At 39.5% G+C, this 24,832-nt stretch overlaps 2 protein-coding genes across 3 annotated transcripts in view; one reads left to right on the forward strand and one right to left on the reverse strand.

The window, feature by feature from the left end:
- Window positions 1-24,735, forward strand: slc47a3 (solute carrier family 47 member 3). The gene is made up of 17 exons (XM_086261919.1): window positions 1-342; window positions 3,604-3,705; window positions 3,799-3,867; window positions 3,952-4,100; window positions 4,190-4,232; window positions 4,832-4,876; window positions 7,643-7,740; window positions 7,855-7,952; window positions 18,839-18,952; window positions 19,033-19,100; window positions 19,208-19,316; window positions 19,676-19,751; window positions 20,137-20,206; window positions 20,294-20,426; window positions 20,563-20,657; window positions 20,746-20,788; window positions 21,818-24,735. Exons 1-17 carry the CDS (start codon window positions 211-213, stop codon window positions 22,027-22,029), a joined length of 1,656 nt encoding a protein of 551 aa, XP_086118045.1. The 5' UTR covers window positions 1-210; the 3' UTR covers window positions 22,030-24,735.
- LOC147314843 (multidrug and toxin extrusion protein 1-like) overlaps window positions 20,770-24,832 on the reverse strand; it is a 10,090-nt gene continuing 6,027 nt past the window's right edge. The window contains exons 9-16 of one of the 2 annotated variants that reach the window (XM_086261918.1): window positions 24,671-24,784; window positions 24,512-24,579; window positions 24,281-24,389; window positions 24,121-24,196; window positions 23,718-24,010; window positions 23,525-23,619; window positions 23,305-23,400; window positions 20,770-22,629 (exon numbers count right to left, since the gene is read on the reverse strand). In XM_086261918.1, coding sequence (XP_086118044.1) covers window positions 22,339-22,629; window positions 23,305-23,400; window positions 23,525-23,619; window positions 23,718-24,010; window positions 24,121-24,196; window positions 24,281-24,389; window positions 24,512-24,579; window positions 24,671-24,784 — 1,142 coding nt within the window. In that variant the 3' untranslated portion in view covers window positions 20,770-22,338. Of the gene's footprint in view, window positions 22,630-23,304; window positions 23,401-23,524; window positions 23,620-23,717; window positions 24,011-24,120; window positions 24,390-24,511; window positions 24,580-24,670; window positions 24,785-24,832 lie in introns of both variants that reach the window. The other variant, XM_086261917.1, reaches the window with a different exon arrangement.

Here is a 24,832-nt window from a genome sequence, read left to right on the forward strand (position 1 = left end):
CATTTTTCGACGTCAAGACCAGCTGACTTTACGGGAAGCGCTTGACGTGAGCTCCTCTCACGCGGCTCATAAAGCAAACTTTCAACCACTTTCATCATTAATGCTAAACACTGACAGAGATCATTGACTCACCGGAAGAGGTTCAAGTTCAACAGCAGCATAAATACAGCGGTCAATACAGAAAGACATTTTCCCCCTCCCCACGGAAACATGGATACCGGGGCAGAGAGCGCACCTATTTCCTCATGGAGGGAATGTTTTATATTAAAGAGAATCCGCACGCTGGTTCCTGTTGGTTACAAGAGCGAAATAAAAGAGCTGTCAAAACTTTCAGTACCAGTGGTAAGTACCCTGTATTTAAATAGACGGTGGTCAGTAATCAGTATAATAAAAAATAAAAACTTAAAATAATACATTGGCATTTGATTACGTGGATTAATACCAAGATTTTGACTGTTTTCTACAGTCATTGATTAATACCGATATATATAAATATAAATACCGAACACGCTGACCTCCACCAGGTTTGGATTGGTGAACACTAGATCGCTGAGTAATAAAACTTTTATTTTAAGGGATTTATTTATGACCCAAGGACTGGATTTCCTCTGTATAACTGAGACATGGTTGAGGGCCGGTGAGTCCAGCGCTTTCACAGATCTCTTACCTGATGACTGCTGCTTTTTAAACTCTCCTCGAATATCAGGCAGAGGAGGAGGACTAGCGGTTGTTTTTAAGAAGCAGTATAAATGTAAACCACTGCCATTATCAACCTCACCTAGTAGCTTTGAACTGAGCATGTTTGAGCTAGGTCGCTCTCACTCAGTGCTCTGTGCTGTGGTTTACAGACCCCCAAAATACAATAAGAACTTCTTAAATGACTTTTCTGATCTGTTGGCTGAAATTATGCCCAAATATGATCATGTCCTTATTATTGGGGACTTCAATATTCATGTGTGCTGCCCTGACAAGCCAATGGCAAAGGACTTTTTAAATCTTATTGACTCTTTTGATCTTGTGCAACCTGTGTCTGTGCCTACACAAAAATATGGGCAAACGTTGGATCTTCTTTTAACTCACAATTTACCTGTCTCTAACTTAGAGGTTTGTGATGTTGTATGGTCAGACCATAGGCCTGTCCTGTTTGAGGTTTTCCTTCCTTGTACCAAAGTTAATCTTCCTCCTGTTGCTGCTAGGAGCTGTCATATTTTTTAACCCTTCCTCTGCTGGACAGTTCTCTATTGTTTTTAATCAGAACGGCGGCCTTCCTGATTTCATATGCAATGATACAGAAGAGCTGAGTACGTGGTTTTACTCTGTCTGCCAAACTGCTTTAGATTCAGTGGCCCCCTTTAAGCTTAGGCAAGTAAAAGCCAAATCTGAACCCTGGCTGAATGAAGACACCCGGGCTGCCAGAAGAAAGTGTAGGAGAGCTGAACGTAAATGGAAGAAGGATCAACTTCAGGTGTCATACCAAATGTTACAAGATTACTGGAATTCTTACCAGAAAACTGTAAAAGATGCTAAGAGGAAACATTTTGCTGATATTATTCAGGCAAACTGTCGTAAGCCTCATGTCTTATTCAAGACTATTGACATGGTCCTTCATGCTCCACAGACTGCTGGTGTCGAGTCTTCTCAGGAAATTTGTGAAAACTTCCTACACTTTTTTATTGATAAAGTGCTATCTGTCAAAGCGCAGACTTCCCAGTCCGTTCTCGACCCTTCTACCCCTGTCCCTAGTTCTGCTGTCTTTGACAGGTTCGAGCCAGTTTCCTTGCTCTGCCTGCAGGAGTTGGTTGCTCACATGAAGCCCTCAGGTTCCCCTTATGATGCTCTCCCTCCTCGATTTTTCAAAGAGGTTTTTCTCACTATAGCATCAGCTGTACAACCCATTGTAAATTGTAGTCTGTCCTCTGGTGTTGTACCTGTCAATCTCAAACATGCAGTGATTCAGCCTCTACTCAAGAAACCTGCTCTTGATCCTGATATTATTGCAAATTACAGACCTATTTCCAAACTGCCTTTTATCTCAAAGATTCTTGAAAAGGTAGTTTACAAGCAATTAATGTCCTTCCTAGAAGAACACGGTATTTTAGAAGTTTTCCAATTTGGTTTTAAAGCTTTAGATAGTACCGAATCTGCCCTTTTAAGAGTTTTTAATGATGTGTTTTTGGCAAATGACTCAGGTGACTGTGTTATTATTGTGCTGTTAGATTTAACTGCTGCTTTTGATACAGTGGATCATAATATTTTAATTTCCCGTTTAGAGCAGTTGGTGGGTATGCGGAGTACCGCACTGCAGTGGCTCAGATCCTATTTGGCAGAGCGAACTTTCTCTCTGAAACTAGGGGAGTTTGTATCCTCTGCTGCTTCTCTTCAATGTGGGGTCCCACAGGGTTCAGTTTTAGGCCCGCTTCTTTTCTCTCTATATCTCCTACCCCTTGGGTCTATTTTCAGGAAACATGGGATTTCTTTCCACTGCTATGCCGATGACTCCCAGATTTATTTCCCACTTAAAAAGATAAATGGCTTCTCAGTAGACCCGCTGCTCAGATGCCTTGATGAAATAAGGGCCTGGATGGCTTTGAACTTTTTACATTTTAATGAACAGAAAACAGAAGTGATGGTTTTTGGTGGCGCTTCTGAGGCCACTACTATAGATCTTGGTTCACTGGCACAGTATGTTAAACCAGTCATCACTAATCTGGGAGTTAAAATAGAGGCAAATCTTAAACTTGAAAGCCAGGTCAGAGCTGTTGTAAGATCTAGCTTTTTTCATTTGAGGGAATTAGCCAAAATAAAGCCTATCTTATCGAAACAGCATTTTGAGACAGTAATCCATGCCTTTGTTACTTCTAGGCTGAATTATTGTAACGCACTTTATTTTGGGGTTAGTGATGCGTCCATTAGGCGCCTGCAGGTTGTGCAAAATGCTGCAGCACGTCTTTTAACTGGAACAAAAAAGTTTGAGCACATTACCCCAATTTTAATTTCACTCCACTGGCTACCTGTACATTTTAGGATTGTTTTTAAAATTCTCTTATTTGCTTTTAAATCTCTTAATGGCCTGGGCCCCCCCTACCTCTCGGAGCTACTACAACCATTTACACCTGCCCGTTCCCTTAGGTCCGCCAATCAGCAGCTCCTTAAGGTACCGAAAACTAAGTATAAATTTAAAGGTGATCGTGCTTTTGCTGTAGTTGCTCCAAAGTTGTGGAATGATCTACCCTTGCATGTTAGGCAGGCCTCTTCTCTCTCGGAATTTAAAAGTCTTCTTAAAACATATTTATTCGCTGAAGCCTTTGGCATTGATTAGAGGGGTTGACTCAATTTGTTTTAACATGTTTCAATTTATTTTAGTTTTTTAGTTATTTATTTTATCTTATCTCATTTTAATTTTCTTCACTTATGCTATTAGCATGTACAGCACTTTGTGAACTCTGGTTTTATGTTAAAGTGCTTTATAAATAAAGGTGGTATGGTATGGTATGGTATATATCGTACAGAACAAATTGGCTGCTTACGCTGTAAATTACTAGTTTTTAATAGCTGTTTTTGTTGCCCTGGCAACTTTTAATTAATTTCGAATTTCCTTATCAGATGATATCCCAGCTCATGAATTTTTCCTTGAGCCTTGTAAGTACAATATTTTGTGGCCATCTGGGGAAGACAGAGCTGGCAGGAGTGTCTCTGGCCATTGCAGTAAGTGAAATTCAAACACTCACCTTTTATTAAGTCATTAAACCAATAGAAAAGTGACATCCAATCCACCAATGTTTTCTAATGTATTTCCAGGTTATTAATGTTACAGGTATATCTATTGGTAGTGGTTTGGCATCAGCATGTGATACTCTGGTTTCTCAGGTGCGAATCTTTGATCCATCACAAATAATTTATCATCGGTGCTTAACAATAGTAATGGCAGACTAAACTGTTCTGTGCTTTTAGACCTTTGGAAGCCATAACCTGCTGAAAATTGGAGTTATTCTGCAGCGGGCCATCCTCATTTTGCTCCTGGCCTGCTTCCCCTGCTGGGCCATCCTTATTAACACAGAGCCGATTCTGCTGGCTGTCAGACAAGAACCAGAGGTGGCAAGGTCAGCCGTCACAATCCGCTAATGCTTTCTTGAATTTTAAAATGTGTGTTCATTTTGATGGGATAAAATCAGTCTCTCTCTCTTTCAAGGTTGTGTCAGATGTATGTGAAGATCTTTATGCCCGCACTTCCTGTAAGTATGTCTAAGGCTAAGTGTGCATGTGTGTGTGCAACACAAAAGCCACAAAATTGAACCAAGTGGAAAGTCATCTAAGTGGGAGAGAGGAAGAGGGTGACATGCATCTCCTTGGAGGCTGACCTGATTGTTCCTTGCATGTCCCTTTTATTAATGTTTTAAGATAGATTTAGAGTCACTCTTCCAAATAAAAATACACCTACAAAAAGGAGGCCTTGCTAATCCCAGACACAGAAATCAAATATCCCCACAGTAAAATCTTTTCCAAAGTGGGCTAACTAGTCAGCTAGATAAATTCAACCCTGTTTTTTAAGTGGGTAGTGATCGCGTTATTTTAAGTAGAAATCAATGAGTCTATAAAGTCTCTGCTGGACACTTACTTAGTTGGTTAACTTACCTAGTACAGCATAGCTCTACTTATTTTCCCCCTTGTACAGGTGTATTTGATGATGTAACAAGCTGTCACTACCAAACAGGACGAGTCCCAGTCTAATCACATTAGAATAAAATGTTTCAAATAATTGCAACTCAGACTATGTTGTTCTTTTCTTTCTGTTTTTATTTTTTTGGTGTGTGTGTGTTTCTGTGTGCCACAGGCTGCATTCATGTACTCATTAGAAACAAGATATCTGCAAAACCAGGTAAATATCTCCATGATTATTTTGAATAATACAGTTTGGATCGCAGGGTATACAGATTGTGTTCTTCTTTTATCCGCAAAATGATAGAGTGGATTGAATATACAATATGTGTCTGTAAGTGAGACTCCAGTCCTACTGGCTACAATGTTTAATGATTGATGGTGTCCACATACAGATAGCAAGGAGATCAGAGCTCTTTGAGCCCTTTCATGTCAATAAAACTATGATTCACTTTACTTGACAAACACTGCGAACTGCTGTTTTTGATTACAGGAAATCAGTCAGATATTTAATCATCCTTTTGTCTGTTGGTGGAAAACTGTAATGATGTCATGTACAGCGGGTAAAATAAGTATTGAACACATCACCAATTTTTTAAGTAAAATTTTTCCAAAGGTGAGCTTTTGACACAGGATAAAAGTATGAACGCAGGTTGTCTAAATGTTGTTCAGCAAACTTTAAACATGCTTCAACATGCTGTTTCTTCAGCAATACAGGGAGTGCAGAATTAGTAGGCAAGTTGTATTTTTGAGGAATAATTTTATTATTGAACAACAACCATGTTCTCAATGAACCCAAAAAACTCATTAATATCAAAGCTGAATGTTTGTGGAAGTAGTTTTTAGTTTTAGCTATTTTAGGGGGATATCTGTGTGTGCAGGTGACTATTACTGTGCATAATTATTAGGCAACTTAACAAAAAACAAATATATACCCATTTCAATTATTTTTTACCAGTGAAACCAATATAACATCTCCACATTCACAAATATACATTTCTGACATTCAAAAACAAAACAAAAACAAATCAGCGACCAATATAGCCACCTTTCTTTGCAAGGACACTCAAAAGCCTGCCATCCATGGATTCTGTCAGTGTTTTGATCTGTTCACCATCAACATTGCGTGCAGCAGCAACCACAGCCTCCCAGACACTGTTCAGAGAGGTGTACTGTTTTCCCTCCTTGTGAATCTCACATTTGATGATGGACCACAGGTTCTCAATGGGGTTCAGATCAGGTGAACAAGGAGGCCATGTCATTAGTTTTTCTTCTTTTATACCCTTTCTTGCCAGCCACGCTGTGGAGTACTTGGACGCGTGTGATGGAGCATTGTCCTGCATGAAAATCATGTTTTTCTTGAAGGATGCAGACTTCTTCCTGTACCACTGCTTGAGGAAGGTGTCTTCCAGAAACTGGCAGTAGGACTGGGAGTTGAGCTTGACTCCATCCTCAACCCGAAAAGGCCCCACAAGCTCATCTTTGATGATACCAGCCCAAACCAGTACTCCACCTCCATCTTGCTGAGTCGGACTGGAGCTCTCTGCCCTTTACCAATCCAGCCAAGGGGCCCATCCATCTGGCCCATCAAGACTCACTCTCATTTCATCAGTCCATAAAACCTTAGAAAAACCAGTCTTGAGATATTTCTTGGCCCAGTCTTGACGTTTCAGCTTGTGTGTCTTGTTCAGTGGTGGTCGTCTTTCAGCCTTTCTTACCTTGGCCATGTCTCACCTTGTGCTTTTGGGCACTCCAGTGATGTTGCAGCTCTGAAATATGGCCAAACTGGTGGCAAGTGGCATCTTGGCAGCTGCACGCTTGACTTTTCTCAGTTCATGGGCAGTTATTTTGCGCCTTGGTTTTTCCACACGCTTCTTGCGACCCTGTTGACTATTTTGAATGAAACGCTTGATTGTTCGATGATCACGCTTCAGAAGCTTTGCAATTTTGAGACTGCTGCATCCCTCTGCAAGATATCTCACTATTTTTGACTTTTCTGAGCCTGTCAAGTCCTTCTTTTGACCCATTTTGCCAAAGGAAAGGACGTTGCCTAATAATTATGCACACCTGATATAGGGTGTTGATGTCATTAGACCACACCCCTTCTCATTACAGAGATGCACATCACCTAATATGCTTAATTGGTAGTAGGCTTTCGAGCCTATACAGCTTGGAGTAAGACAACATGCATGAAGAGGATGATGTGGACAAAATACTCATTTGCCTAATAATTCTGCACTCCCTGTATGTGGTAAGCATGCATACAGGGCATGGTGGTTGAGTGCATTACTTATTGATTTGAAATAGTTGTACCAGTTGATTAAAGGTCTTTCTGTAGCTCTCCACAAGTGGTGCTTGGCTCTTAGACAACTCTTCTGATAATTCTTTTCACTCCTCTGTCTGAAATCCTGCGGCTAGCACCTGTTCATGGTAAAAATTTTGTTCTTTCCTCTTCCAGATTATGGCCCCAACAGTGCTCATCGGAAACGTCAGTAGTTCAGAAATTCTGCTGTAACCAGCGCAATCAATATGATTTGCAACAATAAGGTTGGGAGGGGCTCGAGAGAGTCCATTAGCTTTACCCATCATGAGATGATTCTTGTGTGACACCTTGGAAATGAGATACTACTTATAAGCAATTAGTTGGGACTGAACCAGAAGTGACAGGGTTGATTTCAGCTGGTGTCATGACTGTCCATGCCTTTTTAAACCTCCCTTTCTTCATGTGTTCAGTAGTTTTTCCCTGTGTCATTTCTCATTGTTACTTAAAACCGAACGCATGGACATCTATGGTTTGATTTCTTTGCGTTTGTTGATTGGATGGGTTGTTGCTGACATATAGTGAGAATTTCATGGCAATAGCAGCTTTACAAATATATTTACTTAGTAAATTGGTGACGTGTTCAATACTTATTTTACCCAGTCTATCTGGCCTGTCATTTCGCCATTTCCTAATTAAAATAAACTTGTTGCATTTCTGTTTTAGGGCATTATATGGCCACAGGTCATCACAGGCTTTGTTGTCAATCTTCTAAATGCACTCATCAACTACATCGTCCTCTTCCCGTTAAACCTTGGAGTTGCGTGAGTTTGTTTTATTGGATTGCACATGACTTCGTTAATATCGTCTTTAGTGGTATCAGCTGACATCATCACATACTGTATAACCAACACGACACATTGAAATAATCTTTACAGAGGTTCTGCAATAGCCAATGCCATTTCTGAGTTCTTAATGGCTGGAATCCTCTTTGCTTATATCATATGGAAAGGACTTCATAAGGCCACTTGGGGAGGTGAGTACTGCATATACACTGGATACTGGTTATTTTTAATATTAAGAGAAACCCAAATGAGTTTAACAATGATTAACAACTAACAGAAACCTTTAACTATATAAAATATAAGTTGTTTTTACACAATTACAAAATGAACAACTTGTTAGAAGCGTTTAAAGAAAACATAAACATGTCTGAGAAAGACTATTATTTTAACTATTGTCATGATGACAGCTGGATGTAGTGACTTTTAATGGAAGGGTTAGGTGGATGAGGTCAACAGATCGCCAGATAAAAGTCCGAAGGTCGAAGCTGAAGTTGGACTGAACTGACGAATCAAGCATTTAAGAAGCAATAAAAAACAAAAACCTACAACCAGGTTGCAAACAAAATGAGCAGAGTTATAACAAGTTCATGTTTATTTTCCCTTTAAGTGGACCTGTTTTATTTTACTTTATTTTCTGTTATTATACTGTGACATTGGTGAGTGCTCACATTACACAGGGCTACTTTGAAAGACTAGGTAATCCCTGTAAGCAAAGCCCAGACTTCAGACTGCTCTAAATGCTCAACTTTTCAACTCTTAGATTATGATGCTAAAGATAAGTGATTTCTTTCATACAGCCTGGGTGTAAATATGGTGATCCAAACCATCCGCTGTTTTAATCTAAGCAGCAAATCAGAACAAAGTTGTCCTTACAGCGAGAGGAGCTAAAATGGCTTGTTTTTCAAAATGAAAAAATCCAAAGCAACAGACTGAGAGATGAGAACACCTAAAGGGAGCAAAAAAAAAAAAAGGCGGAGACGATTAAAAATTTAAGCAAAGCCACATAAGCACACAAGTCCAAGGGTGTCATGTTTACTGCTGTGGCAGGCAGGATGAGGATCCAAACGCAGGACTCGAACGACGGGATGAACAAAGGAAGGCAGTTTTGTTGCGCTGAGATAAAACACTTCATAAAATAAATTTGTGAAAACCAAAACTTGAACATGGAAACTGGAAACTAAGAACTAAACACGGGGAAACTAGAGACTAAGGACAAAGAAATCCAGGCTCACAGAAGAACCACACAGCACATGGGGTAACACCAGACAGAGAAAAACACAGGGTTTAAATACACAGAGGAATAACAAGGGAATGAAACGCAGAAGGAGAGCACAGCTGGGAGTAATCATACATGACGAGACGGGAAGGAAGCAAAACTGAAAACACTAGCATAGGACGCGAGACGTTAAAGTAAAACAGGAAACAAGAGACATTCACAAAGACACGGACTTTACACTGAAACAACAGAGGGAACATGGAGCACAGGAAGGGCACAGGGACAGAAACCTAAAGACCAGGGACTATAAATATAACATAAGCAGAAAACAATAGAGAGAACCAAAACCATGAAAAATGACAAATCAGAGACTATAACGTAAACCAGAAAAACACAAACACTGGGTCACCGCACCCAGTACTATGACAAAGGGTAAAACTATTGTTACAGATTCAAATATTGGGGATTGATACAAGAGGAAAAACCGAAATAACAACACAAGCATTTCACTACATATCGTACTGTGTATGACTGTGTACGTGACAAATAAAATTTGAATTTGAACACTGGTCCGGCCGGGTTGAGTCAAACGATGATTTTAATGATCACACATGTGGGAGATGGACACCGTACGCAGACAGCATCAGATCTCAAAATGGTGGAGCATTGATCAAACTCTTATAGCCTCTGGTGCCCCCACCTTATCCTAAAAGCCTAAACATTCACATTCTTTCTCTCACACGGCGCCTAAGCTACGACCTTGGCTCCCCGTTTATCTGCTCCTGCTGAGATGGGGCAGAAAACTCCAGTATGTTCTGTTCTCTTCTAATCAGACAAATAAGGCGATGACTTTCTGCGAACAGTATTTCTTATAACTCAGCAGTATAATGCATCATAAAACAATATCATTCATCCACAATAAATCAGCAGTCTAATGTAATGCGAATCAATTTAACAAATGCAATAGTTATCACCTTCTTCTAATTCAGGAGAATAATGCAAACTAAAACTACATAATAATTCACAATCTTTAATTAGGGGTCTAACATGGCATAAAATAATATTATAATCTCACACTCCCCATGTTGAGCTCTTTAGAATAGAGAGCTTACCTACACCCTGTAATCCAGTGTGGCCGGGTTCATTTCTTCTCACCCCTGAGGCCCTTTGTCCCCCTGTTGGGCGAACCATACGTGAGATGACCTCTGAGTTTGCGCAGTTCAGATGCAAGAAAAACTATTATTACAACAATAGCAGGTACAGATGACACTCCCCAGTTCTCCCACAGCTTCATTTTGGTGCTACCTCACACCCTTCAGACGTACTCAGACTAGAACCTCTGTCCGAGGAGCTTTTAGCCTTTATTTTATTGCTGCAGCCACCAGTGTCTTCCAGTTGGGTGATCCTCTGCTCTTCTTTCTTCAACCTCAGGGGTTAGACAACCCTTCAGTCGTTGCACAGATCAGGGGATTATTCTGCCCCAATTTCAAACAACGATCTGTGTATCCTTGGGTCACAACTGTGTCCCCCAGAAAAAGGAACAGGAACATGTCCCCCTCTTGCCCAAGAGCCTCTCGAACCTCGTTGGTCAGGTGTTCCTGGATTTCCACCAACCCCTTCATGGTTATTGCTGTGTTTATGGGATCCATCCTTTTGAGGTGACTAATCGGAGCCCAAACGCCATGACACTGGAACCCAGTTGGTGTCTCGGCAGTCACCGTGTCTGTCTCTGCTGCGAAGGATCCTCGTATATCTGTGACCTCGTCTGGTGTCTGTTCCTTTCTCTGTAAGAGACAGAAAACCAAAACACCTCTCTTCCTAGCTCTAATAATCTAATGTTGTTATCTACTGATCTTCTGGTGATTCAGAATTGGTTTAGAATATTCAGAATGTCCCAGGGACTTATTCTAATCATATCCTCTGTGTGTGTAAGCGTGTTTGCATTTAGCCCTCTGCACTCAAAGTCAATACCTGCAATATATCAGTCCGGACCATCACACCGAACGAAGCTTATGACCTTCCAAAGACCGAGTGCCAACTCATGGGTATTTACAGTCACAACTCATTGCAAACTCATTTGCAAGGTGTGTACGAAAACTATTAAAACCACTCATTTTAACAAAAGACATCAAAAACAAATTAGCCATTTTTAATCCTAACATTTGCCCCCCCAAAAATCATGTGTTTCCTTCCGCCTACTGTCCCGCGGTTTCCTCTCCAGTGTGGTACTCAGCTTCTCATGAACACAGGCATTTTATCATCTAAACGCTATTCAGTTCATTTCAGTGATTAATGCTTAAACATGGAAATAATGATTTATGCTTCTCACTGATTCTCTAAAAAAAGTCTGGAAACCTCTTGGGTCACTATTAGCTTAAGCTTTACCACACCTAAGTTATCAAAAACACAAATGAAGTCATAAAAATGTTCATGTAACCCTTGTTTGATGTTAAAACTCAACTCCCCCCCCCCCCTTTTTTTTTTTGACACATTCTCATGTGTCAAATCAACGGAGCTAGAAAATTAAAAGAAAAGGTTAGTGAACTCATATCTCAGAAAGTATCAGACTTTCTCCTATCCAGTGTCGTTGCTCCAGTCCTGTCATCCTGTGCCAGGGAATGAAACCAATTTAATTGTCATGTTAGATCTGTTCAACTCCTGGCTCCGCCCAGAGCCTGCGTCTGCAGAATTGCCAAGAAACAAAACCTGCATCAATATGAACTTCACTTGAATATGAACTTGTTGACTACTTTTGACACAGCAAAGGAATGTTCTCTCCTTCTCGAGGACAGGCACTGACTCCCACTTATCTCCTGGAGCCAACTGTCCCTTATGGAGACACAACATTGCAACTACAAGGTTTTGCAGATTGTTAAGTTGATCTGTGTGTAATGCTCTGAATCAGGTATGTAAGATTAAATGAATGTCGTTTAATTAACTGCCACTACTTAAAACTTAGCAAAAGATATAACTGAATAAAAGATCACAAAGAAAAGCATGACATCAGTGTTATGTAAGCGCGTGCGGCCTTCTATGCTCGAAGTCACTCCACTCCATAGATCAGCCAAACATCGCGTTGACTGTAGCTTTTAACCCTTATTAACTTGAGCACAACTCTATAATGAGCAACAGACTGCAATATGTATAAAAATGATCATGTTTACACCTGCAATGAAAGATCATATGATTATCCCAACACCTGTAAATAGAAGATTAACCTGAGGTTATAACAATCACCGTAATACAAATGTTAATGTAATGTCAAAAGCTTCAAGAAATGTTTAATGCAATGCTTGTTATATGATTCTGATGTAATAATAATGCTGATGCTGAAATAACAGTAAAACACCCCCTTTTTATCCCATTTATAAACTTGACACATAAACGTTTATAAATGCCTCTTTCAATTTTATTTCCCTCTGTTTTTCCCTCACTGACCACAGCAGGGGAAACTTAGTTTTGATTCAGCCATGAATGCAGCTCACCTGATTCATCAATGAGCCCCACCGTCACTGGCGTCTGACAGGGTGGCGCTGCATACTCTTCCTTTAATGTCACTATTTTCAATCTGTTAATTAGAGTGCCTAAACATGAAGTAGACTACGTCCACAACAAGTCAATACAGCTGCAAATGTGGCCAATTATCAATCTATTACCAATCAATAACAAAAAATAGCTTTTATTTTATGCATGCTTTTAGTCAACCACTCACCCAGAGGATCTCCAATCCCAGAAAAATCCTTCTCCTCATTTAATGAGTCTGTCCTCCTTCCATGCCCTGGTAACTGGTCCATCCAGAGCCATATGATCTTGAAATATACATACAACAAGCCAAACCACACCTTGGTCACACCAACCCTTTTCCGCCCTGAAGATGTCCAACGCCATCTTAGTCTGGACCAGGGTTTTAATAGTTTTGCAATTTTCATTAGTTTTTATTATTATTTAGCTTTGACTTCAGATTTTCAATTTTATATCCGATGTAATTAGTTTTTACAAATTGTTTGCTAGTTTAGTTTAGTTTTTATTTTTTTTAAGTCCTTAGTTTCAGTTTAGTTTTGATTAGTTTCAGTTTAGTTTTAGTTGTGTCTGCAATAATTAAGTGTAACAAAATCCCAGTTTCATCATATCAGTCATGCTCTTGTGCTTATCCGTGGGTATTGAGACTATTAACTCTTGCAGCACCGGGTGTTCGTAATTTTGGTTCAAGTGAATTGATAAACTTTGTGGAGGCAATTGACTCACACAGTTATGTAGATATCCCCGTCCTGTTGTCTCGGGATGCATCACGCTGCCTTGCCTGGGGTTAGCTTCTGTTTTCTGGGGATGAGGGTTGAGTGTGCTCCCTTACCTTTTCAAGGTAAGCTAGGTTAGCCTTCTTGTGTGAGCTTTTCAAGTGCACTTTAAGGTTTTTTCCCTTTATAAATGTCCCTCATAATTTGTCTCTTTCCACTACAAGACACTAGCTTTATCCAAAACACAGTCATATTCAAAGTAATCCCAATTTGGACTCTGGCGCTTTCTCCCGACTTTTCCTGACATGCAGTTCACACTCATGTGAAGCTACAGCCTCCCTCTTTAGCCTCTGTCATCCTTCTGTTCTTGCAAAAACAAAACAAAGCAAGACAAAATATCCACCCTTCTTTTACAGGCTGGGTGAATTGTTTGTGGACATCTACTAATCCTAAAGTCAGTACCGTTTTTGTCTCAGTATCAAGTCAGTTAAAACTTTTAGTCGTCAGTCCATCACAGTCCAGTCACATGCATACATCCACACACATTCATACCAGATATTGCTGATAATGGAGTCTCACGAGCAACCTATTCGAACCTCCATCACCAGCAAGATGACGTCATCATTTTAAAGGAAAACAGTTCCTTGTTTTTTGGACTGGATTGACTCGCTGCAATCCTTTTAGGCTCAGGACTTCTCATGTGATCAATGTCCCATATAAGTGAATTTCTCCAGAGCCCATTACAATCATGGAGAAAAATACTTTGCGACTGTTTTCAGTAAGAATATTTTATAGCGCTTTAAAGTTCAATCTCTCAGGCCTGGATTAAAGAGCTGATTTGTTAAATCAGGAACTCACAAAATACCAAAATATCACCACCGGTGGATCACACCTCTCAGATGTTTTTATTTCAGTGCACTGTAACAAAAGCAAAAACAAACGTAACCAATAAAATACTCATATAATAACAAATACTGGGGCCCATTGCAAACATGTCCAAGCATAAAACCATCTTTCTCTCTCTTAGAGAAAGAAAACAATCCAAACCTCACTGATAAAATCAACCTAGTGTCAAGCAAAACCCAAAAATCAACCAAAACTTCACCAGAAAGTTTTTCTCCCCCCCGGGACAATATTGTGTAGGAATACAGGTACCGTAACTCCTTTTTGCACTGAAACAAAACATGCTGGATTTACTTGATTCAATAGTGGACACTGGTTGCACACAAATGTTTTGCTTTGGAAGAAACTTAAACAACTGAGTTAAATCAACACAACCTTTTCATATTCAGTAAACCTGTGCATGTTGTGTTCATAAAACACGATTGAAACACGTTCAGATGGAGTAAGTTGAGCTCCTGGAATATTTTAATCCTTCACTTCTGTCAGTTTATTTCAACACTATTCAATAACTTTTATCCAAATACTACTTGGTCACTTAAATACTACATGTTGTCTTCATATTGCACGCGGTTCAACAAAGTCTAGATCCTGGTTACCATAAAAATTGAATGGGTCTACAACAACTACCATCCTCCTATCTTTATCCTGGTTGCAGCAGGGCTGGGAAATAACCCTGAAGTGATAGGTTACCAGGCAGGGTACACCCCGGACAGCCGACCAGTCTATCAGATAGAAACAAACAGCCATTTACCCTTACATTCATGGATAATTTAGAATCATCAATTAACCGTGCAACCGTGCAACGGTGCAATAGACTCAATACTTGAAATGTGCAATTCACTTGTATTTTTATTTTTATTCCTCTTTATTCTATTTATCCCCTTCGTATATTTTATTTATATTGTCTCTGTATTTATATATATGTGTGTGTGTGTGTGTGTGTGTGTGTGTGTGTGTGTGTGTGTGTATGTATGTATGTATGTACAGTGGGGCAAAAAAGTATTTAGTCAGCCACCGATTGTGCAAGTTCCCCCACTTAAAATGATGACAGAGGTCAGTAATTTGCACCAGAGGTACACTTCAACTGTGAGAGACAGAATGTGAAAAAAAAATCCATGAATCCACATGGTAGGATTTGTAAAGAATTTATTCGTAAATCAGGGTGGAAAATAAGTATTTGGTCAATAACAAAAATACAACTCAATACTTTGTAACATAACCTTTGTTGGCAATAACAGAGGTCAAACGTTTACTATAGGTCTTTACCAGGTTTGCACACACAGTAGCTGGTATTTTGGCCCATTCCTCCATGCAGATCTTCTCCAGAGCAGTGATGTTTTGGGGCTGTCGCCGAGCAACACGGACTTTCAACTCCCGCCACAGATTTTCTATGGGGTTGAGGTCTGGAGACTGGCTAGGCCACTCCAGGACCTTCAAATGCTTCTTACGGAGCCACTCCTTTGTTGCCCGGGCGGTGTGTTTTGGATCATTGTCATGTTGGAAGACCCAGCCTCGTTTCATCTTCAAAGTTCTCACTGATGGAAGGAGGTTTTGGCTCAAAATCTCACGATACATGGCCCCATTCATTCTGTCCTTAACACGGATCAGTCGTCCTGTCCCCTTGGCAGAAAAACAGCCCCATAGCATGATGTTTCCACCCCCATGCTTCACAGTAGGTATGGTGTTCTTGGGATGCAACTCAGTATTCTTCGTCCTCCAAACACGACGAGTTGAGTTTATACCAAAAAGTTCTACTTTGGTTTCATCTGACCACATGACATTCTCCCAATCCTCTGCTGTATCATCCATGTGCTCTCTGGCAAACTTCAGACGGGCCTGGACATGCACTGGCTTCAGCAGCGGAACACGTCTGGCACTGCGGGATTTGATTCCCTGCCGTTGTAGTGTGTTACTGATGGTGACCTTTGTTACTTTGGTCCCAGCTCTCTGCAGGTCATTCACCAGGTCCCCCCGTGTGGTTCTGGGATCTTTGCTCACCGTTCTCATGATCATTTTGACCCCACGGGATGAGATCTTGCGTGGAGCCCCAGATCGAGGGAGATTATCAGTGGTCTTGTATGTCTTCCATTTTCTGATGATTGCTCCCACAGTTGATTTTTTCACACCAAGCTGCTTGCCTATTGTAGATTCACTCTTCCCAGTCTGGTGCAGGTCTACAATACTTTTCCTGGTGTCCTTCGAAAGCTCTTTGGTCTTGGCCATGGCGGAGTTTGGAGTCTGACTGTTTGAGGCTGTGGACAGGTGTCTTTTATACAGATGATGAGTTCAAACAGGTGCCATTCATACAGGTAACGAGTGGGGGACAGAAAAGCTTCTTACAGAAGACGTTACAGGTCTGTGAGAGCCAGAGATTTTCCATGTTTGAGGTGACCAAATAGTTATTTTCCACCCTAATTTATGAATAAATTCTTTACAAATCCTACCATGTGAATTCATGGATTTTTTTTTCACATTCTGTCTCTCACAGTTGAAGTGTACCTCTGGTGCAAATTACTGACCTCTGTCATCATTTTAAGTGGGGGAACTTGCACAATCGGTGGCTGACTAAATACTTTTTTGCCCCACTGTATGTATGTATGTGTATATATATATATATATATATATATATATATATATATATATATATAGGTTTCTTCATTGCGTGTGTGTGTGTTTGTAGGGGGGTTATTTCAACTTTTTTCTCAAACGAGGCATTTCTCTAACACGTGCCTTTCTCATACATTTCTCTGGTTGTGTGTGTGTGTTTTTATTTTGTTTCCCAAATTGTGATTTCCCACCTTAAATAACAGCATTCCATGTCTACAGCCAGGAGTTAGAGCTTGCTTGTGAGATTCAGGGACACATGGTGCCAATAACAATTCAGCCAAAAACTTGCCTGAAAATTTCCAGCGATGGTAACCGATAACTGGAGGAGAAGATGTCCTTTAAGCTTCTTTTCCGTGTGGGGACAAAGTGAGGTCAAGCTGTAATTTTGAGCCAAAGCTTGGCCTGTCTGTCGTCCCAATTCTGTTAATTTAACCCGTTTGCCGCTGTACTCAGGTTTCCAGGTTGAGAGAAATCCACCTGTATTAAAACACTAAAACACTCACTTACTATTTCTTTTCTGACAAGAAAATTCACTGTATTTAGTCATTTTTTCGTACTCACTGTGACCACTGCAATTCATGTAAAGAAGATCCCCTATATGTAAAATTTTAATTTGGCACGACCCCAAAATAAGCATGCCTTTTATCTAAGTAGAATGAAATTACTACACCACCTCTAGTGCTAAAATTCGTGCTTGATCACACCCTATATTATGATAAAACTAAAAGTAAAACAAATGTAACTGCCTATACTCTTGAGCTGAACCAAGAGTCACTTAAAAATCTTATAAATCCTGCTTCACACCATAAAACTGAAACAAATCACAGCTGTATTTATCACACAATCTTACTCTGCCGACTGAAGTGCCGGTCTAAATCATGCACGATTTGTCTTTTCTATATCAAAACCCAGCCAAACATCAAACATTCACCCTAGTCATTCAAAACCTTATTTGTAATATTATAATCAGCAAAATCAGCGTTTCAATTACAGGCATGTATCATTGTTTGCAAATCATAATTATAAAACTCAATAACACGCTAAACAGGAAGCAAAAGTCCTCTGTGCACTTCACAGCAGCCACCTCATTTGCATGTTCACACACAATCTAAAAATAGCTCGCAGCGCCGCAGCTGCACGTCACACACAGCCTCATTTCACACAGCTCTGTTATTTTATATTACAAAGACGTCTTATATTTACAATCACTCTCAGGCCTGACAGCTTTAGCACCTACACAATTTTGACAAATTTAAGTTAAGAAAGTCCAACTTTTTTGTAATCAATTAACCAGTATCAGACTCTAACTGTATCTGGCCTAATCTCTAAAATCCCTAACTCAATTTAACTGTGTCCAAAAAAGCGCAGATACCGTTCAACACAGTAAGGAGACTCTAACTCCTTGCTTATTCCAGGATGCCCTGTACCCCACAGTCAAGCCAAACTGAACTAACCCTGTTCGCCAACAGACAGCATCAGATCTTAAAATGGTGGAGCATTGATCAACCTCTTATAGCCTCTAGTGGCCCCCACCTAATCATAAAAGCCTAAACATTCACATTCTTTCTCTCACACGGCGCCTAAGCTACGACCTTGGCTCCCTGTTTATCTGCTCCTGCTGAGATGGGGCAGAAAACTCCAGCATGTTCTGTTCTCTTCTAATCAGACAAATAAGGCGATGACTTTCTGCGAACAGTATTTCTTATAACTCAGCAGTATAATGCATCATAAAACAATATCAGTCATTCACAATAAATCAGCAGTCTAATGTAATGCAAATCAGTTTAACAAATGCAATAGTTATCACCTTCTTCTAATTCAGGAGAATAATGCAAACTAAAACTACATAATAATTCACAATCTTTAATTAGGGGTATAACATGGCATAAAATAATATTATAATCCCACACTATAGAACTGGAAATTAGCGTATTGAGATTTGCTTTAAATCATGTGGTAGAAAAGCAGGTTGACAAATGATTTATTGGTTTATTATATGACTACTATTTGTTTTGAGAGAATTTTTAAAGTATTTTATTTCTTTTGCTTTTGTATGCACTTTAATTTAAATATACATTTGGAATTGCTAACATCTACTTTATAAACACTTACGTAGGTTGGTCTCGAGAGTGCCTCCAGGACTGGGGCTCATACATCCACCTGGCTGTCCCTGGCATGGTCATGCTATGTGTTGAATGGTGGACATATGAGATTGGAGGCTTTCTAGCAGGTAATGCCACAGGCCACTTTGGGATGCCTTTGACTGTAGAAAAGCAGCTCTGAAATCTATCCGCTGTCTGTCATTGACAGGTCTCATAAATGAAGTGGAACTCGGAGCTCAGTCAGTTGTGTATCAACTGGCAAATGTTGCATACATGGTGAGCCCTTTTGATGTGAACAAACCCTCTGCACTGCCAAAAAACTTTATTCATAAAGAATTTTCTCATTTTACATCCATCCAATGTAACAACTTTTTTATTTTTAGTTCCCTTTGGGTTTCAGCATAGCGGGCAGTGTAAGAGTTGGAAATGCTTTGGGAGGTGGAGAAACGGAGCAGGCCAAGCTGTCTGCTAAGATGTCAATGTTCTGTGCAGGTCAGAATGCATCAATGTTTATTTCTTTGCCGTGTGTTTTGTTTTTTTTTGTTAGTTTTTTGTCTAATATTCATTTGAAAATATTTTAAAGACAGTCAATTAAAGGTAATTAATTACATAATTTAATGTTGCATAATTCCAATTTTGCTCTCCAGAAGGAAGCACAAAAGTAGCTTAGAAATTTTAAACAGTCTCTGTAATTATGAATGTTAGCAGAAAGCGTGAATATTTTCACTTCTCTTTACCTACCTATGATGTGCCCTCGAGAAAGGGTTTCGATCCTATAAGGAAAAAGACTGTTAAGGCATGTTGCTCCCGAAAAAGGTAAATCTTTAATTATATTTCTGTCTTTACTGCAGTGTCAGTGTCTATATGTTTGTCAACTCTCATCGGGAGCCTAAAGGACCACATCTCTTATGTTTTTACATATGATGAGTGCGTATATAATTTTATGTTTTTTTTGTTTGTTTTATAAATCGCAGCAGTTGTTACTTTAAAAGAAAAAAGGAAGGAAATACCAGCATGGGTTACACTTACACATGCAATTTCAGTATCAAGTCTAGGGGAGATAGCAGGCCTCATAAACGACCTTTTACCCTTACATAAGTTACTGTCATCCTTCGCTTACATAATCTCTCTTATACTGAATAGACACAAAGGTTTATGGTAGCTGCACTCAGCTGTGCTGATAATTATTTACATATTTCCTGTTCCTAAAACAGCATAATTGTATAATGTTGCACAAGGCTCAAATTACACAAAAACATGTGTTTACAAACTCACCAGTCTCACTTTAAAAATTTAGACTCTCTTCTTTCAGACAAATCAGGCAAAGGGTTTCAGATGTCCTATCTTTTTATGCTCCTTTCATTCTACTCGATGCAACATCTGTGAGTATCTGCCATACCCCAGAAACATCCCATAAAGTATGTGTTTGTGGGTACTTAACCATGTCTTTATCCTTTTTGCGTCACTAGGCTGCCGTGTGTGGCATAATAAGAGGAGCAGGCAAACAGAGAGTTGGAGCTATTTGCAATATTTTGGGATATTATGGTGTTGGCTTTCCGATTGGAGTGTCACTGATGTTTGCAGCCAAATTAGGAATCATGGGTGAGATGTTTTCAACCATCAGCTGTTTGTATCCATGTTATTTTTGTCCCTACAGTTCTTTTTTTCATTTGATTTCTACCACAGCATCAACATCTCCTTCCTCCTCTTAAAGAAAAACATGTTTTGTTTTCCTCAGGTCTGTGGACAGGCTTGTTAACCTGTGTGTTCCTGCAATGCTCATTCCTGATTTTCTATCTAATCAGAATGAACTGGAAAAATGTCACAGCTGAGGTTTGTGTTTAAGGATAAATATTTAATTTTCAGTAGTTTTCGGCTGTCTCTTTATGATTAAAGGATCACGCATTGATTCGTCTTGCAGGCTCAGATCAGAGCAGGAGTGCATGTAAGCTCCACAGACACAGGTAAGGGACAGTTTTCACAAATTATTTAATTTGGCTGAAAAGTGTTTATCCTGTTCATCACGAGAAACAAAACAGTTCTGTGTGGAAGTAGAACATACAGAGTTTAAAAGATACCTTTAGAAGAATATTTAATGAATCTTGTTTGTGTATTTGAATTATGTATCTACATTATTCAAAAAGATTTTACAGACTGTTGTGTCCCCAAATCTTCAATAACCACATTGTGGACCCAAAAATGACGCAGGATAAATTTGTCGCAAAACCTGCGACAAATGTATCCTGCGCCACCAGAAATGAATTATGTTGTTTTTAGTTTGATTATTGCAACAATGTCTCCATATGTATGTGCAAACTACCTTTGTCATATTCAAGCCACAATAAAATGTGTTGAGTGCGGAAAGGTTAGGACAGCATTATGTCACCAGTAACTTCTTTAATATTAAACAAAGGCTAAAATCTTTTCCTACCTTCACTTCACCAAGTGGTGTGACTTACAATTTATCTTTGACAATAATCCTAAAAGTGTCATGCTTTAGTTGCTGTAGACAGGGTAAACTAAAAAAGCACAATCTACATGTAGAAGTAAATACATTTAACACTTTTAAAGGTCTATAACATATTTTATAGCTATTTTATTATTGTTGTCATTTTGATATGTTTGTATGTAGTAAGTGTCCTTACTACTTTTTTTTTAATCATGCATGGTCTAAAAGTATGAAATGTTCAAAGTCCAAATTTTTGTCTGCAAATTGGTATTTGCTAAACAATCAGAAACCAAGATCTTCATCTTTTTTAAATGTCCTTTAACATCTTTAACTTCACAATCTATGGCAACACTAAAAAAGCACTCAGTTGGATCAGCAGATAGAACCATAAAAAAAACTAACAAACAAAAAACAATTCAGAGATTTTAGATATTGATTATACAGCAATTAATATAGAAAACTTCCAAACTGTGAACAATATTTTGAATAACAATTATAATTTCATGATCCCTAACATGGAACATTTGCATATATTTATGTCCAGGTACCCAACTAGAAGACTCTGGTAACTCAGTGGGTCAAGCAGACACCATTGATCTGATGGATGTTCAGGTGGAAACAACAGTGAGGACAGCTGAAGGAGAGCTCTCTTTCAGGACTCTGGTTCTGCGTAGAGGCTTGGCTCTAGCTTTCATGTTGTTCATCTTGGCTGTTGGTATTATTTTGAACCTACTTATCACCAACTTGGCTACCTGAACATGAGTAATGTCTGTCTCGTTCAGGGAAATAACTCCAGTGCTGCTTTTCTGGGAGGTCTCAGCAATATGCTAGCATTTGCATTACAAAGCAGACAGTAACGGATGGCACAAGCAGGCACAAAGGCAGACGAGCAGGAAATGAATGAATGGTCTCTTGATTAATCAATGAACGAGCATTATATTTGCCTGTGTTCAGTCTACAACACCTTGCAGAGACAAACAAATCAAACTAAAACTGGTTTGAGAAGGCAACATCAGATTTTCTGTTCTTACAACATTAAACAGAATCATTGCAGTTATCTATTGTTCACTCTGACTCTTCATCTGGCACCAACATGGTGGAGAAAATTTGATCAGGAGTATATGTAGTGTTGATCGAGTCCACAGTAGAGTTGGTCTCGGGCAAAGGCACAAGGAAGTGAACACCTGCTCCCACAGCAAGAAGTGCAACTGCAGCAAACATAATGAGGCCTCGCCTGAGGATCAGTTGGGTGATGGAGAGGCGGCTGCCCTTCAGCTTCTGTGTCACATCTCGATCCTGCACCACAGTGCCCCTGTCTTGGCACTCAGTGCTCACAGACATATAGCCATCCATCAGCTAGGAAAAATGAAACAAAAACACCAGCAGGTTGGTCACACTGCTGTGGTCATAACCTGTGTGCATGAAGTATCTGTATGAAGGACGTGCTGTGCTCACTGCAATCATGCAGAGCAAAGAAAAGGGAAAAAAAACCATCTGCAATCAATCCAGCATATAGAAGTGTGAAAACTGAGCTTTTAGCACATAGGGGTTACTAACTCTTTGAAAATCTGGCCATGTTGAATATGAGCATCCACCACTGCAATAGTATATAGTACTCTGCGAAAATCTAATTTCTCCACTTTTTAAAAATATTTTGCTGGGAAAATGGGTACAGATACAATTTAAAATCCATTCTTTGCTAATTTAGCTGTTATGTTGACACAAGACTAAAAAAAGTTTCCTTTTAAAGCTTCCATGATTCATAGGTAAGTGCAAAGTGACTTAGCAAATACAAGGAAATCATTCCTCTGAAAATGGCCATGTACAAGGACTGAAATGAGTAGAAAAGCAAGTCATGTCAAAAGAGCAAAGGGTGGCTCAGGACTTTTGCACAGTACTATATATATATGTCAGTAATGGAAGAAAACATAATATAAATGTAATCAAGAACGGTTTAAGAAAAACAAAACTATGTCAAGAAATTTAGATTAATTGTTGCTATTGCTGACTTTAACTGTTACATAGACTCACATTACTTGATGTCTGATCTTGGGTGCTGGTTTCCACAGTGCCTGTCACGGGAGCTCTTCCTAATAACGAAGGATTTTTCTGAGCCCGTTTCACAGCCTGTAAATATGAAAAGTCAGTGTAAGCAATAGATTCATTAATATTTTTTGGGTCTTGGAAGCTAAGTATAAACTGATCTTCAATTTGAGGCACAGTATCTTTATTGGATGTTTTCATATGATACCTCCTCAGTGATTTGTTCCCAGTTCAGCTTAAAGATGACAATAATGTAGAAGGTAGATTGTAAAATGACACAAACAAGCAGTCCAAGCCAGAAACCTGCAGAGAAAATGACAAATTACTTAAGTGCAAGGCAAGCTTCACTTTAAAAGCTCATTTTAGTAAATTACAAAAAAAGCATCACTTTGTGCAATTACCCAACACTCTTAGTTTTGCAACGAATGTCAACGTGATACTTAGAGAAAGCCCTATGCAGTAGTATCCAATGAAATTAGCCACAGCTGGAATCTTCTGTTTCCCTGTGCCTAAGAAAATGCCCGTGCACACACACTTGGATGAAACAGAGATAAACTTTATATTAGATTTACTTGTCATGCTTTTAGGAGCATACACGCGCTGCCAAGTGTAACTAAAACTCACCACGAGACCATCAAAGAACTGAAGGAAACAGTAAGCATTCATCAGCTGTGAGACCAGACCTATGATCTTCCTGAAAGAAAAGGTTTAATTAAGGTTTTGCACATCCTTGCCAATCTTTGAATGCAACAACAGTGTTTAGGAATATTACTGTTAGTGAAATGTGAATGCAGCTGAACTCACTCATCTGACGTGAAGATGAAGCCAATCACTGTTTTGACGGAGCCAAGGACAAGGCCTTCTACAACTGCAATGCTACCTAGAAAACAAGAGCTCCAAAATCTGTATAACGGTAATAAAGTTATGGGAAACGAATATAAATCACGATACATTTCTAACTGACCTGCAAGAGTAAGGGACATCTTGCTAGTTAGGAGTGCTCTGCCGGTGTCTCCTGCACCAAGAGCATTACCCACCCGGGCACATGCCGCAGCTTGAATACCAAGAGGGAACTATGGATTCATTATTATGAAAAAAGTATAGGAGAAAATTTGCTCTCAGGTGGTTCAAAGCAACCAAAGAAATATTTTAAAGGGAGAATTTAATTCTCTGATTTGTAGTGATTAAACCTTACCATATATGTTATGACAGTCACCATCATGACAGCGTGCTGGGCTGCCAGCTCATTTTCACTCAGCATTCCTGATTGTTACAGACAAAGAAGAAAGAGCAGGCATGATTCAAATATTTTTAGATTGTCTATGATCATCTAAAAGGAAAAAAAAAGGATTACCTGCAAAGAATCCCCCAAACTCATAAACCCACCACTCAAAGCATTTCATTAATGTACTGGGAATAGCCAGCTTCATGTAGGAGCCCCAGTCCTGCAGTGATTCCACAGACCAGCCTGCAGGGGGAGAGAGACGCTCATTTATATAAAACTAGGGAAAAGAAG

The sequence above is a fragment of the Aulonocara sp. 'chitande type north' Nkhata Bay genome, linkage group LG14 (assembly GCF_057382095.1).
Source record: "Aulonocara sp. 'chitande type north' Nkhata Bay isolate Kocher_YH1m ecotype deep benthic linkage group LG14, A_spYH_male_GT1.1, whole genome shotgun sequence".
In the NCBI taxonomy this organism is placed as follows: domain Eukaryota; kingdom Metazoa; phylum Chordata; class Actinopteri; order Cichliformes; family Cichlidae; genus Aulonocara; species Aulonocara sp. 'chitande type north' Nkhata Bay.

What these genes read in the sequence shown, in the direction of transcription:
- slc47a3 (XM_086261919.1), top strand. Translation starts at nt 211, where the DNA reads ATGGATACCGGGGCAGAGAGCGCACCTATTTCCTCATGGAGGGAATGT. An exon ending in TCATAAGGCCACTTGGGGAG is followed by an intron (nt 7,953 to 18,838) that starts GTGAGTACTGCA and finishes ACACTTACGTAG; the next exon opens with GTTGGTCTCGAGAGTGCCTC. An exon ending in TATGTTTTTACATATGATGA is followed by an intron (nt 19,752 to 20,136) that starts GTGCGTATATAA and finishes CTCTTCTTTCAG; the next exon opens with ACAAATCAGGCAAAGGGTTT.